The sequence below is a fragment of the Misgurnus anguillicaudatus genome, chromosome 23 (assembly GCF_027580225.2).
Source record: "Misgurnus anguillicaudatus chromosome 23, ASM2758022v2, whole genome shotgun sequence".
In the NCBI taxonomy this organism is placed as follows: Eukaryota; Metazoa; Chordata; class Actinopteri; order Cypriniformes; family Cobitidae; genus Misgurnus; species Misgurnus anguillicaudatus.
The window spans coordinates 28182628-28199360 of record NC_073359.2 but is presented as its reverse complement, the minus strand read 5'-3'; the positions used below and the strand labels follow the sequence as shown (position 1 = coordinate 28199360).

Here is a 16733-nt window from a genome sequence, read left to right as displayed (position 1 = left end):
TTAGAATGAGTTTCTATAAATAGTTTTCCGTAGCACAACTTTATTTTTCGTGTCATTTTATGCTTTTAAATCATTTTTAAATCATTGTCACTTGGGGTTGGGGTTAGATTTGGTGTTTGGGTTAGGATTAGGGCTTTCAAAAGATTAATCGCGATTAATCGCATACAAAATAAAAGTTTGTTTGTGCAATATATTTGTGTGTGTAATGTGTATAATTATCATCTATATATAAATACACACATACATGTATACATTTAAGAAAAATGTAATATAGTTTTTATTTATAAATAATATAAAATATATTATAATCTAAATAAATATTTATATACATGTAAATGTTTCTTAAATACATATGCATGTGTGTGTAATAATATATACAAAATAATATATTATGCAATACAATATATATATTATGCAAAAACAAACTTTTATTTTGTATGCGATTAATCGCGATTAATCTTTTGACAGCCCTAGTTAGGATGTCGGAAATGAACAGACATAAAGTCGTTCCAACCCCAAGCGACAATAGTAAAAACATAGGGGAAAAAATAACACTAACAAGAATAAATAAATCAAATATTTAGTGACTATACCACGACTTGCCTTGAGATTGGGTTGGTATGTCGTATTTCTGCCTATACATTGACCGTATTTGCAATACATTTTCAAATAAAAAATATATAATTTCTTACCTTTTGTGTGGTCAGAAATATTAGTAAACTGAATTTATTGTGCAGTTTGTTTTAGGGCTCCATAACGATTAATAGTGACTAATCGTTTGCCAAATAAACATTTTTGTTTACATCATTTATTTGTGTGTACTGTGTATAATAATTATGTATATATAAATACATACACACACATGCAGGTATAATTTTAAGAAAAAATATATTTATATATTAAATATTTATTATATTATAAAAGAAATTATATATTAATGTAAAAATGTATATCACACACATCCATGTATATATTTAAGAAAAAAATACATGTGTATATAAATATATATAATTATTATACACAATACACACATAAATGATGTAAACAAAAACTTTTATTTTGCAAACGATTAATCGCGATTAATCGTTATACAGCTCTGTTTGGTTTTAATTGACACCTTAATTATGTTGGCTTGATTTTTTGGTACTTCTAACATATTTTAGAAATAATGATAAATATAATAAATAGAGACATTACTTATTAAACTGCATTTTTCAACAAGTTAATCCTATATTATGCAGTATTTTTACTTGATGGCTGCTTTTAACTTTGATTCGCAACACAGCTTTTGATTTGACCTTTTTGTTTTTGACTGCTTTTGGCTGCACTATTAATTCACAGTTCAAGTGATCCGATCACAGCTGATGATGTTGAAGGGTTTTCTGTATCAGTTTTCTCACACATTCCAGGATCATTCCTCCCTGTTCAGCCCCCTATTTCGTTCTCCACCGTTGGGTCGTTCTGCAGGGAAAGATAAAGAGCAGAATTAATTCAACCCCCTCCGCACACAATGGCTCGACATTCGATACAACCCTCCCGCCCTCCGACGGGAGAAGAGAGCCAAACCCGGCTTTATTTTTTATTATTTTAGTTTTTAACAGGGAAATGCAGCCAGCACTTTTATATGTAAATGAACAAGAGACGGATATCAAAAGGATTTGTTATTTCTATCACCTGTCAAGCGCAAATGAAAGACTGAAAATATGTAATTATACAGTTTGCGTTCTCGTGCGTTATATCTCACCGCTGATTGCTTCAGATAAAACGATTTTGCTGCAGGGAAGAATATATTATGAAAAATAATACATTTCCTCAAACATTTTCGTGTCCTAGGGCCTTGAATCAGATCCTTTCTGTAAATACGTAGTCTGCTGTGAATCTCCTGGGGTTAATACATGCGTTTCTTGTCAGATTCAATGTAATTGTGCATAGAGAGAGTTCATTAAAACCTTTATTATAGAATCAGAAGACGAATGAGCGATTGCGGTCGACTCGAATTCGAAAAAAGCGCTAATCATCTCGAGGTTCGATTGGATCTAGGTGGCCTGTCTTATTGCGTTGTGAAGCTGTTCGTGTTTAGCATGCGGCACCGATTTCATCTTGTTTGCCAAAGTTGCCCTTCACATCTTTTTCAGGAGTGCTATGGCATATATTAACCTGGTTCGCTTTAAGAGGGCAAAACTGATTCAAGACAGTCCCCGACTGATGAGTATAACATATTGGAGAGAAACAAAAAGCAAATGCATGAGCAAGATATTAAAAGGGAAACTGTGAGGGATAAATGCAAGATTTTTCTTCCGATGGCGGCATTATGGGTAATTTTCATCTGTTTGTAAGCTGTCATGCCTACAAACTGCAAAAAAGTACTTTCTTATTTAGTATTTTTGTCTTGTTTTAAGTACAAATATTTATAAAGTGTTAAATTAAGATGCATTTCAAGAGCTTTAAAACAAGCAAAAAATCTGCTAATATTGTAAGAAAAAAATCTTTAAAATAAGTTTACTTTTTTTCTAAAACACTTAAAAAGTAAAGAAATTTTTTCTTACACCCTTGGATGTTTTTATGTGGTTTTTTTGCATGTTTATAAAGTGTTAAATCAAGATGAATTTTAAGAGTTTTAAAACAAGCAAAAAATCTGCTAATATTGTAAGAAAAAAATCTTTAAAATAAGTTTACTTTTTTCTAAAACACTTAAAAATTATAGAATTTTTTTCTTACACCCTTGAATTTTTTATTCTTTTTTTTTTTGCTTGTTTATAAAGTGTTAAATCAAGATGCATTTTAAGAGTTTAAAAACAAACAATTTTTTTTTAAAAATAAGTTTACTTTTTTCTTAAACACTTAAAAATGTAAGAATTTTTTTCTTACACCCTTGAAAAAAAATGTATTCGTTTCTTCCTTGTTTTGAGCACAATTTCACTTAAATTTTATAGTTTTGGTCTAAAAATGTGAATTTAAGTATTTTGTCTTTTTTCAGTGCAAAATATTTATAAAGTGTTAAATCAAGATGCATTTCAAGATGTTTTTTCAGTGCAAATATTTATAAAGTCTTAAATCAAGATGCATTTCAAGATGTTTTAAAACAAGCAAAAAAATCTGCCAATATGGTAGAAAAAAATCTTATAAATAATTGTTTTGTTTTTTTTTTGCTTGTTTTGAGCACAATTTCACTTAAATTGTATCGTTTGTTTAAAAAGTAGAATTATTTTCTTATGTCATTTTGCTTAACAAGAATTTTTTGATATTTGTACTGAAAACAAAACAAAAATACTAAGTAAGTATTTTTATTGTTTTCAGTGCAAATATTTATAAAGTGTTACACCAATACGTAATTCAAGATGTTTAAAACAACCAAAAAATCTGCCAATGGGGTAAGAAAAAAATCTTAAAAATAAGTGAACTTTTTTCTTAAACACACAAAAATAAAAAAAATTCTTACACCCTTGAATTTTTTTGATTGTTTTTTTGCTTGTTTTGAGCACAATTTCACTTAAATTTTATAGTTTTGGCATAAAAAATGTGAGTTATTTTCTTATGTCATTTTGCTTATCAAGAATTTTTTTATATTTGTACTGAAAACAACACAAAAATTCTTTAAGAAAAAAAATCTTTAAAATAAGTACTTTTTTTCTTAAACACTTAAAAAGAATTTTTAAAATAATTTTTAGATATTTGTAGTAAAAACAAGACAAAAATAATAAGTAAGAAAGACATTTTTTGCAGTGTTGTGTCTTACTGGTCTCCACTTTTAATAAAAATTTGCATAAAATCAAGATGCGCCCTTGTCACAGTCGAACCAAGTTTATATAAAACTGTGAACAGGAAGCGAAATTGAGGATGGCTAATGTGATTATGCAGATTATTAATGCTTAATTAAATCACAGCGCTCTTGAAAGATGTCAACGTTTAGCCGACGTCTGACCTCTGAAGCAGGAGAGTCTAGAAATATGCTAGCGTCTAATTAAAATGTCGTAAATAGACAAAGTGGCCGTTTTCTCTAATTCATAACTGAGGGTTAACTCAGACACAAAACTCCCAGAATCCTCTAGGGTTCTGTGACATCATAGCGAGCATATGCAAACTAACTCGAGCACCATCAGGTCATTGAACCCCAGGCCAGAACTCTCAAAAGAAAAACCAGCACAAAGACTCAATTACCCCTCATCGTCCACGGGAGTCGCTCAGATGACAGGAAATTATCACAATCCTAAAAAGCTGTTAGACTGTGAAGGCGGAAGTTTACTCGAGGGAAAACTAATGTTGTCTTTGTACCGTTTTGTTTTTGTGCTTTCCCCCAAATTAAAATGAGTAGCAATACAGAGAAATCAAGAGCGATTCTGTTTATCGCGAAAGAATCCGTTTCTGCCTCTCCTCTGTGAAAACTACGAGAGCTTTTGAGATTTCGCATTTGATTAAATCTATTACGTTTTGCCTCGGTAGACGTGGCTGCATTTCTCAAGGGCAGTTTTTTGTCTCGTTTCAATTTATCGCTCCTGTGACTCGGTTTGAAGGGAGATTTGTTCGATTTCACTTAAGCAACCACGCCCATTACTCCTCCTGTCTCAGATCACCGAGGACACGCGTACGGTTTGTCTTACACACCGAGTGTTTAAAGTGTCATCTTGCTCTTGGGATATCATTCATCTTTTTTGCAACGGTGGAGGCAGAAAGAGAAATTTCATCGCTTTGGCAGTATTGCAAAACATTTGAACTGCTATCATTGGGCTGTAATTGGTCCGGGGGTTTTCAAGCACCATCGCTCAAGTTCCTCGTTTTTAATCTTCTGTAGCCTATAAATACAGCCTGTTGTTAAAAAAACAAACCTGATTGGAGCTCTGGCCTGGTACACCGTGTCCCTAACATCACCCTTGTGTCACATTGGCCCCCAATGTAACGCCCACATCATTCCCTCCACCCCACACACCCTGATCTCGTCTGCTGCACTTATATTTCGGGTCTGCCTCATTGTGACTTTACTGACAATATGTTTGTTTTCTTCAGGTATGATGAACCACCCGCCCATTCCCATCACTGAGCTGGCCGAGCACACGGACCTACTAAAGGCCAATGACAACCTGAAGCTCTCCCAAGAGTATGAGGTAAGACCTTCATAAAAACGAAAGCCTGTAAGCCGGTCGCATGAAGTTGCAAGAGTGAATTTGCCTCACCAAAAACTTTCTTCACCCTCAGGTTTAGCATTTGTCTCACCATGAACTGCTATGCTAGGTTTAAAACCAAGCTGTTGCTGATTAGCACTTGTATTGCTGACTAAGCCTTCATTTGCATAGAGCAAATGTCGTCGTCCGTCTTAAGTCTCAGTGCACATTGCCATCAAGACTTAATGCAGTTTTAAATGGCACACGACTCGCACTAAGTCTGATATCGCAGCAGGAACATTGGAATTATTGAGACGAACCAACCCGCTATCGTTTTTTGGGACAATTAGCTTAGCATATAAATTGGAATATAAACCTGAAAGAATAATTTATATAAATATGATCATGGACCACAAAACATAGGTAGCACGGGTATATTTGTAGAAAAAGACAAAAATACATTGTGTGTGTCAAAAATTAACTCATTGCCAGCCAGCATTTTTTCAGAAGTTTCTGAAAATCACAAAATGCCTTCCAGGAAAATTTTCTTCTGAAAGAACAGACCCTCTGCTTTCAAACAAACAAACAAACAAAACAGGGAAATACGTTTCATCCTATCTATATTTGTTCTCTTAAATATGGGTAGGTTTCTTCAAAAATCCAAATTTTGAGCAAAGAGCTGAAATAATTGCATTTTTGTAAAGGTATTTTGTTAGAGATCAGATTCAGAACAAAGATCAAAACATACACATTGATTAATTTGATTGTTTTTGCATAAGTTTTTTTATAAATTCAGTCCCTACAGAAAAACACGATAACCGTATTTTCTGGACTATAAAGGGGATCGCACACTGGCCGCGCCTCTCAGCGTCGCGCAGCACCGCGTCGTTCTAAAAAAAACTAACACATTGTTTTCTATGAGTATACGCACACTGGCGCCACCAGGTGGCGCCTATCCGCGCGGCCCAGCTGTGACTCAGGAAGTTGCTCAAATCCCTGCTGCGTCACACAGCGCCACTCACATAGTTTCACATTAAATAACATCATATTTGTCCCAAATAATTAACATTGGCTGTGAACATATATTTTGCATTTTGAAGAAGACGCTATCTATCGAAGCTCGCACTATTTAATGTGCACTTCCGGTTTACAATACCTCCGAGTTGTCCTAGACGCGACGCGGCGCGACGCTGAGCTGCGCGGCCAGTGTGCGATCCCCTTAAAGGGACAGTTCGGCCAAAAACAACACCAAACCCATGATCTACTCACCCCCAAGCCGTCCGAGTTGCATATGTCCATCGTTTTTCAGACAAACACATTTTCGGATATTTTAGAAAATATTTTAGATCTTTCTGTTCATTAAATGTAATGTTACGGGGTCCAGCAATAGTCCACGACCTTCAAGTCCAAAAAAGTGCGTCCATCCTTCACAAATTAAATCCAAACGGCTCCAGGATGATAAACAAAGGTCTTCTGTGGGTAATCCGTGCGGTGTTGTTGTAGAAATATCCATATTTAAAATGTTATTAACGTTATAAACTACCTTCCGGTAGCGCCGCCATCCCAGACTCAGGAGAGAGTATTAGCGTAGTGTACGCACTTTTCTTAGTGACGTATGACAAATTCGGAGGGCGGGGGCACAGAGCAGCAGCAGAGAAACTCTGTACGCTGCGTAAGCTCTCATCCTGAATGCGCATCACTCCAAAATGGCGGCGCTACCGGAAGCTAGTTTATAACGTTAATAACATTTTAAATCTGGATATTTCTACAACAACACCGCACGGATTACCCACAGAAGACCTTTGTTTATCATCCTGGAGCCGTTTGGATTTAATTTGTGAAGGATGGACGCACTTTTTTGGACTTGAAGGTCGTGGGATATTGCTGGACCCCGTAACATTACATTTAATGAGCAGAAAGATCTTAAGTATTTTCTAAAATATCCGAAAATGTGTTTGTCTGAAAATCGATGGACATATGCAACTCGGACAGCTTGGGGGTGAGTAAATCATGGGTTTAATATCGTTTTTGGCCGAACTATCCCTTTAAGTCACACTTTTTTCATAGTTTGGCTGGTCCTGCGACTTATAGTCAGGTGCGACTTATATGTCAAAATTTATTCATACTGACTAACATGCACCAAAAGAAAACATTACCATCTACAGCTACGAGAGGGCGCTATATGTTGCTCCTGTAGCCTACCCCTGAAAAAACTGTTAACGGAAACATTAACTTAAAGACAATGGAAAAAGACTTAACAAACAAAATGCCCCTAAAAAGAATAATGATTTTCTAAATAAATGCGACTTATAGTCCAGTGCGACTTATAGTCCGGAAAATACGGTATGCGATCGCATGATTCAATGCATAATCAGCCAAAGTCCGCATATTTATGCGAGGGGCGCATTTTTTCAAATGCGCCACACTTTTGCAGCATAAATTGCAGATTTTCGTGTGCAAAATATGCGAGGCTTGCATGATTTTATAATCCTCGCATATTCGTAGCAAAAATCACATATATCTTAGCAGGAAGTTGAAAAATGTTGCATTTACCTCACACAAGCGCAACCATGTCCCCTGTTGCCATGGGTGAGTTTTGAAGTGACATGATTATGTGACGTGAACATCATTGAAAAGCTGCAAACAGTTTTTGCAAGCTCCCACAACTTCATTGCATTAAATTGCATAAATATTTCATCGCATTTTTTCTTTATGTAAACTCAGCGTTTTTCTGGTAGGACTGTAAATTGGGTAACATAATAGCGGAATTACAGATTACCATAAAATCTCGTCAGAAAAAGCGTCATTGCCAGGAAATTGTTTTTTTCTTAATTGATGAGATAACTCATCAATGGCGGGTAAAGAGTTAATGCCAAAAATCATTAGGATATCATGTAAAAATCATGTTTCATGAAGATATTTTGTAAATGTCCTACCGCAAATATATCCAAAAAATTATTTATCATTAGTAATATGTGTTGCTAAAGATTTCATTTCGGAAACTTTAAAGGCGATTTTCTTAATATTGAGGGGGTTTTTTTGCACACTCCGATTCCAGATTTTACATTACACATATCTCGACCAAATTGTTTAAAAAATACAATATTGATCTATATGAGTAGTTTTGTGGTCTAGGGTCACATATAGTTATATATAGATATGTAGTTATATGTAAATATGTATTATGTAAAAGTAAACTGTGTAAAATTCAAATTATCGCCGAACACATATTTTGAAATTACGAATCACACACATGACGGGCTACATACATGTTGTGATGAACTTCGCAGTGGCCGCCACTGTCCTGTGTATCTTAAATATACATCTTTATGTAAATATGTATGCGTATATATTAAATATGTAACCATATTTATTTATGCCCTTATTAAGGCTTTTAGTCTGTCTTTTGTGTCATGCATATCATGCATAACTCATATCAGACCAAATTTTTTCAAATAAACACAATAATTTGGACCACAAGAGCAGTCATAAGGGTCAATTTGTAAAAATTGAGATTCATCCATATCAAATCAAAGCTGAATAAATAAGCTTTCCATTGATGTATGGTTTGTTAGGATAGGACTAAATTTGGCCGAGAAACTTGGAATCTGAGAGTGCAAAAATCTAAATATTGAATTAGTCCTTAGCAACACATATTACTTATAATAAACAAAGTTTGATATATTTACGTTAGGAAATGTACAAAATATCTTCATGGAACGTGATCTTTACTTAATATGCTAATGATGGTGAAAAAATCGATAATTTTGACCAAACAATGCACCTTTATTATAAGGAGGTAACTTGAAACTAAAGATAAGAGAAACATTGAGCTTATACAGTAGCGCGAGGATTTTAAAGGCATTATATAAACTCTGGATTACGACATTAATCTTTCAAGCATACGTGAGTCTATAGATCTGAAGAACAGATCTATAGCTGGTTATCTGAGGTAAAACCCATTGAAATATAAGACTGAAGTGGATTCGAGAAGTAGAAGTTTATCTTGTTGCTATTTGCCCCTGTAATTATTGCCGGGTGAACATTTACGTCAAACCCTTCATTGTGGGTTATTTAGCCCCAATTTCAACATGCAAAGATGTTCAATAAATAAAAACATCCCTCAAACCAGAGGAGCTGGGACGGCGCCATCGCCCGAGGACGGACTCAGAATCATAATGAAATACTAAATTACCCTGACAGGGGGCTAGAATATTTATTCAGAAATCTCATATTGGGAATGCAGCAGCATTTATCTTGCGGCGTCAGACCGGCCGGCTCTAATTCACCCCGCTTTCCCTCGCAGGAAAGAACAGGCTCTTTTATCAATGTTTCCTTTGCTATTATTCACTGTCCGTGTAATGATCTCAACACGGCTACCTGGCCGAACGTTCGTGAATATTTAAAGCGATAAAGGACCAGCTTTTAATTACACTTTAATGTGAAGCGCGATTGCAGGAGTGGCTGGACTTTTATCTGGCTTTGAACGTTTATCCGAGTGAAATATACTTTATAGCGCTGCTCGACTCGCTGCTTTCTCTCTGAACCTCGCTCGTTTCTCCACAACATTAGTATTCAATCGTGTGATGCCGTGAGATTTGGGAAAAGCCCTGAGGGTTGATTCTTTCTCTGCTTTTCTTCCACAGTCCATCGATCCGGGCCAGCAGTTCACCTGGGAACATTCCAACCTGGAGGTCAACAAACCCAAGAACCGATACGCCAACGTCATCGCCTACGATCACTCACGCGTCATCTTGGCTCCCATCGAAGGTCAGCAAGAACCACACACTCCAGTTTAACTTGGCTTCGTCTTTCTCGATATTCTCAATAGGATTATATCAGGCATAAATTGAACAGCTCTGTAATTATATACTCGCCCTCGTGCCGTTTCCAAATCTGTATGCTGGCGTTTTTTATGCAACAGGACGTTACATACTTGTATGGTAACTTAAAGGATTAAACCACTTTCATAAGAAAATCCTGATAATTTACTCACTCCCATGTCATCCAAGATGTTTATCTCTTTCTTTGTTCAGTCCAGAAGAAATTACGTTTTTTGAGGGTCTTATCTAGCGAAACGATCGAAAAATAAGTACTTTTTAAACCACAAATTTTTGCCTTGCGCTAGCCGTGTGAAGCGTCAGCGCGACCTTACGTATTACGTAATCACGTCGAAGGGCCAACATTTGTAAATACTGGAGCGGTATTTTCGCATACGTCACGCGTGACCTTTCGACGTGATGACGTAATGCGTAAGCCATCATATGGCTAGTGCAAGACGAGAATAAGTGGTAAAAAGTACTACTTTTAACAATTTTACTTCAGATGATGAAGCTGCATTGAAAGCAATTTTAAACTGCATTGAAATTCCACTATGTGGCGAAAAATCCCTCAGGGGACGTAATTTCTTCTCGACTGAGCGGGGAGGGACGTGGACATCTTGGATGACATGGGAGTGAGTATCAGATTTTTTATGAAAGTGAAATATTCCTTTAAGGGGTCTTTTTCGAGACATGATCATTGAAAACTAACTAACCTATTTCTTTTGATTTTGAAGTGACTGATGTTTGTTGACGCCTACAGATTAGCCTTAAAAGCATCTGGCGACATAAAAAGCATTTTAGAGAGATTTATATCACTGCAAGATCTTCAAATCTTTCAGAAGAATGCGATAGATCTCGTACATCCATCTGAAATGTTCAGCATCCATTTGTACAATCAATTTGTTTTCTTTCCTTTCTTCCACGAAATTTTATTGCCCATTTACTCATACAGAAGTCAGATCATTTACAAAGACTTGAAATTATACTAGAGAAGTAACAATGCAATTTCCCAGAGTGCTTTGAGGCCCTTAGTTGACCCTAAGGTATAGATTCTGTCAGCAAAGCATAAATGTCATTGAAAACTTCAGGTTTTTGCTTTTGGGTTTGTAAAATGCCAGTTTGCAGGGCTCAAGACTAACTTTTTTTCTTAGGTGCACCAGAACAAAAGCTAGGTGCACCCAATTTTTGACCGCATCGCATTTAAGGCCACAGTTTAACAAGCATTTGTCAGTACTACGGTTATTTTGAAGAAACGTGTGAATGATTGCATTGCAGGCTTGCTCTCCTAAAATTTTAAGTCAGGGGCTCCTAGTAAAAAACGTTAGTCTGGAGCCTTGCTTTCATTATGCTTGTGCAATATAATATATGCATTATATAAACTAAGTTTATTGTTACAGGCCATACATGCATTTATGCTGTTTTGTGTTTATATTTCTCTTTTCATTTCTTTGCTTTTCTGGAAAATGCTTATTGAAAATTACCATCCTTTGATCCTTCATTTAAAACCATGAAATTTCGCCCGGCAGAAATTCTCATTGCGGTATTGCTGTGTCGGCTGATAAACAATGCAGTTTAGTTGAAAAAATCCATTATAGCACTTCAATGCAGTGGTATATAGACATAAATGAGCACTTTAAAAGCGCTTTGGTTTCTTTGTTGATTTTCCGTAGTATGGTTGACATTTTCGGAGAATTGCCCCTGAGCTGTTTCTCAAATCCTCAAGCTCCCTCATGTTGTTTACAGTCCCCCCCAAAAAACACTTTCTGTTTAGCATTCCCTTCCTCGTTTTCGCATCACCTTGATTTTCGCCACAGTTCACCAAGACCCAATTTAGGGGAGCAATAAAGCGCCGTAACAAAAGCATCACAAAGACAGCGCCCGTAAATGCATAAATTAATCAAGTTCGAAATTTCCATTTTACAGTGCAGTGATTTCGCCATTAGACACAGCGGCGGAGCAATCCACGCAGGCACTCGTACGCTGTTCGCTTAGCTATGACTAAAGCCAAGCTCCCCCGGTTGTATTGTGAGACGGCAGAAAGCTTTTAATGGCATTTTCTTTCCCCCTGATTGCTAATTTTGCCTTTTCTCTGATGTAGCGGGGGCTAGAAAATAAGCACGGCCCTGTGTTTCATTCCTCATTGTTAAAGCGTGAAAACAACAATTTAGCACCGCGGGCCCGTGTTTGTGAATGAGGTTTTGTGTTGAGTAAACTGTACAATTAAACGTTCCTCTTGTAGGTTGTTTGTGAGAGGTTTAAGCTGAGTGCGGGACCCCTACGTGTAATTGTTTCAATCCGTTCGGATCATTAGCGGTGTCTGCTAGCATTGCTATCAGTCATACGTAAGTTCAGGGTCGCTATTAGACTCCGTTTATGAAATTTGCGCTATACACATTGCAAGGAGAGGTATGTAATTGCATACCAGTGCAATTTTTCCTCCACATCCCCATTTTTTCAGATTTAAATCGTCTTAAAATCTATAGCTGAGGCACACCGGGGCTTCACGACTGTTTGCGGATCCCCAGCTTAAAAGTTAGAGAGTTGGGCTGCTTTACTGGAGATTTACTGCAGGCTGCCCAGAGCGATGTCAGAGACAGGGTCCGGCTTGGTTTCTGCTCTCTGATTTACTCCCAGTCCAGCCTAATTCCATCGTATAGCATCTGGTCCTAAATCAGCCGCAGTGGATGCTCCCGTCGGCCGGCCCTCGGAGAGCTAGATCCAGCAGGAAAGGCAAAAAACCAGAAACAAAAGAGCTTGATGGATGATCTTCCATGGGGATTATTTTCCCAGATGGATATCTGTCAGAAGCTGTGAAATAGCCTCTTGCCAAAGTGTGACTTTATATCATGTTAGCGGCGTAGTAAGCAGCGCTTTTAACCAACTAACAGGCTCACACGCAGTAACACCGTCAGCCATTTTGAAAGTTTTCTCAAAACACTGGAGTAAAAACAGTTCACTGATGTTAGTCAGATTTTTGGGATGTTCCTGTAGCTCAGTTGCTAGTAGTGTTGTAGTACTAGACCTTTCTTGGTCTTTATGGATCTTTTAGATTTTCAGTTTTGTGCAGGTCTGGTCTTGGCCTTAACTCACCCTTTTAATGCCTTGGTCATGGTCTTGTCTTTGTCTCAACCCCTCAAAGTCTTGGTTTTGATAGACTCTGGTCTTGTCTTGGTTTTGACTCGATCTTGTCCTGCCTTGGTCATGGTCTTGTCTTGGTCTCGATACACTCTGGTCTTGGTTTAGATGGTCTTGACTACAACACTAGAGCATTGTGTTAACAGCATGAGGGTCATTGATTTGATTCCCGGTCAACATGTAAAGCTTGAATATCACTTTGCATAAAAGCGTCTGCCATTTGAATACTCCTGTAAATATGGCCGGTCATCTGTTGATGTGCTCATATTTCTTATATCATAACAGAGACACAAGTTGATTTTTCAAGTAGTGCAAGCTTATTTTATTTTACAAAAGCAAGGAAAATGTTTTGCATGTTTTTGCCTGTTGTAAAAGGAAAATACCAGGAATATGCTTCACCACCCCTACTGAAAAATCCAGCTAAAACCAGCATAAGCTGGTAGCTGGTTTTAGCTGGTTTAAGGTGGTTTATGCTGGTCCTCCCAGCCTGACAAAGCTGGTCATGCTGGTGGGCCAGCTGGTATTCCAGCATGACCAGCTAAGTCCAGCTAGACCAGCTTAAAATGTGACCAAAACACAGCTAGATCAGCTTGCTAAACCAGCAAAACCAGCTTCCTACACCAGCAAAAACAGCTAAAACCAAGCTGGGGACCAGCTAAAACCAGCTCACCAGCTTATGCTGGTCTTAGCTGGATTTTTCAGTAGGGATATTCACCACCCCGTGTTTCATTTCCAGGTATCACAGGCAGCGACTACATCAATGCTAACTACATCGATGGCTACAGGAAACAGAACGCATACATAGCCACACAAGGACCTCTGCCGGAGACCTTCGGAGACTTCTGGAGAATGGTGTGGGAACAGAGAGCAGCTACTGTCGTCATGATGACCAAACTGGAAGAAAAGTCACGGGTGAGGCTTACGAGAAATCTTAGTGTATGTTTAATGAAGCCAGATGTTGCTTACAAATCAAATTAGGGAGTATATAATTTAGGCGACTATAAGGAAAAGTTGTACCAAGTTAAATTCGATCAATAGAAATTCAATAGTTTGTGATATGGATATCATTTTATTATTAAAACATTTTTAAAAAATTACAGAGCTCATGCAATGCATTCTGGGATAGCACTCTCTCTGAAGAAACATTTATGCTGCCGTAGAATTTGGTGACGTTGGGCGTCTTAGACAGCGGCATTAATAAGTCTACCTCTTATTGTGTGTGCACCCGCAAAGCGAATTTGCGACCCAGCCTGTGAAACACTGGTTACAGTCGCGTAATCTAATTTTTAGATTTAGAGAGCCAAAGTAGATGTGATCATAAAAATTACGAAAATATGTCATTCGTAATTATTGCTGTAAGTGACTTAAAACTAAAGGGGGTTGCACACCGGACGAGAAGCGCCGCATCGCGCCACGAATCTAAAAACAGAACACATTATTTTCTATGAATGATGGCGGCTATCCGCTGTGACTCTGGACGCTGGACAAATCCTTGTAGCGCCACAGAGTGCCACTCACATAGTTTAAGATTAAATAACATCATATTTGTCCCAAATCGTTAGCGATTAACATTGGCTGCTAACGTATATTTTAAATTTTGAAGTTGACGCGATCTGACTAAGCTCGCGCTATTTAATGTGCACATTCGGTGTACGATATGTCCGAGTTGTCCTAGATGCAACCCAGCGCTTCTTGTCCGGTGTGCGATACCCTTGAGTTTACAGTACTTACACTTTTATTTATAGCGTGAGAATTCTGAAATTAATGATTTTATTGACACTACGCTTTATTATTCTGAGCAAAAATACCTGAAGTTGGCTTGCTAAAACATTTAGCTTGATCGTCTCTCGATTATTTGTTTTCACGTCACTTACGTGAATGAAAACAATGCTTTTCTGATACTACCAGACGTGTGCGAATTTCACATTTGCGTGAAAGACACGATTGAAGTGCGTATCGTGCGTTTGCGGCAATTGTGTCGCACAATTTGCGTTACTCGCATTTCCTGGCATGAATTCGTTTCCATTTGTGTCTTTGCATATGTAATTTACTCTCTGTAATTGTTAAATTCGCTTTTGTTGTTAAATTCGCACACACTACTAAAACAGTGTTCACGTGCTATCTACTTTAGTTGTCAAGGTGAAGAGCGCACTAGGTTTTTGGACAGCTATTGTTCCTAAAAAATAAAAAAATAGTAATAGGCTTTTACTCTTGTTAAAGTGACTGGGCTTGAGACTGAACAAATTGACATTATTCCAGTTGAAATGTTGTTGCCGGCTGAATGAATAAGCAAACGGACAGAGAAAAATGGAGAGAAATAAAGACAGAGACTGTGATGAAAGGGAAGAGAGTTTTTTCGCAGCGCTATCAGGACGGTTCGGCCCATTTACCACGAGATAGAAAGAGAGAGGGAGTCCCTTTAGCTGAAGACTTCCTTTCAAAAAGACAATTCAGTCACACTCTTGATACTGAAATAACATCACTCACGAGCCAATTGAAAATCCAGGCTGACTGAGGCCAGATCGACACTGTGATGGGAATGATCAGCCGTCTTAAGCCAAATTTATACCTCTGCATCAATTGTATGCCGTAGCCTATGCAAAAATGTAACAGCGTGTCAGTTGGACCTGGACCGCAAGCGCTGTGATTGGTCTGCTAGAACCCCTCCCATCAGGTTTAAAAAACGCATTTCCGCTTGCCAAGTTGAGGAGCTATATTTAATAACTCAAACTGCCTCTTCTTTGACTTTTGTTTTGATACTTGATCATGCCAGTGGACATTGCCAACCAGCGATCTGCATGTGGAATTGCACGTTGACGCAAACAATGACACCGAAGACTCAGACCAGGTCCTACCGAGGACCAAAAATTGCACTATAAAGAGTTTCATATTAAATAATCATCTCGTTCATCAAAACTAATCAGTGCCGTCCCAAATGTAACATGACAATATTTTAATCTAAAATACTTAGTTTAGCTTGTATTTCTCAAGTCATATACATTAGAGGTTTTTAGATCTGCAAAACCCAAAGTCCAACCTGAGACCCAAGCGGGTTCGGGTGTGCCTTGGACAAGGGTCGGTTGCCAAACGGACCCGAGTAGTCCTTTTCCAACCTCTCATCTGTTTGCCATGAGAGCTTACGACATCATGTGGTTGACAGTAGGTTAAATTTCGGTGAGACAGACCTGTCAATCAATTTTGAATGCACATTTTAGTGGTTAACGTGGTGTCGTCGTCAGATAACAAAGGAAAATAAATAGAGCACCGGACCAAATTGGTTTGCGAGGCCACCAAATTTCTTTAAAAAAAAACGTCAGTGCTGTTTACTTTCAGGTCCAGTCAGGTTTAAAAATTGCCACTGGGTCAGGTCTGACTCGGGTGTAATCTTTTCTAGTTTGTTGTGGGTTGGTTCTTTAAAAAAAAAAAACGTAATTATGCACGTTGGGTTCGGTTAAAAGGGATTCAGGTCAAGTACATTTTTATTAATTTATATAAATTTTCATTCCTTTTTTCAAGAAACGAAGAATTCAAACCCATCATAAAACAGATATGCATTAATGAAATCAGTATGTTTATTGTTTTACTGTTCATTTCACTTGCAAATACTTTCACGAAAATATTTTTAAACGTAATTCAACTGTGAAGTTCATAACGCACAAAGTTTCCTGCCAGTATTTTT

General features: G+C 37.5%; 1 protein-coding gene across 1 annotated transcript in view; it reads left to right on the top strand.

Moving 5' to 3' along the window:
- ptprsa (protein tyrosine phosphatase receptor type Sa) overlaps positions 1-16733 on the top strand; it is a 240010-nt gene that overhangs the window by 199609 nt on the left and 23668 nt on the right. The window contains exons 25-27 of the mRNA XM_055217681.2: positions 5002-5099; positions 9743-9866; positions 13791-13966. Of these exons, the coding sequence (XP_055073656.2) occupies positions 5002-5099; positions 9743-9866; positions 13791-13966 (398 nt within the window). The remainder of the gene's footprint in view (positions 1-5001; positions 5100-9742; positions 9867-13790; positions 13967-16733) is intronic.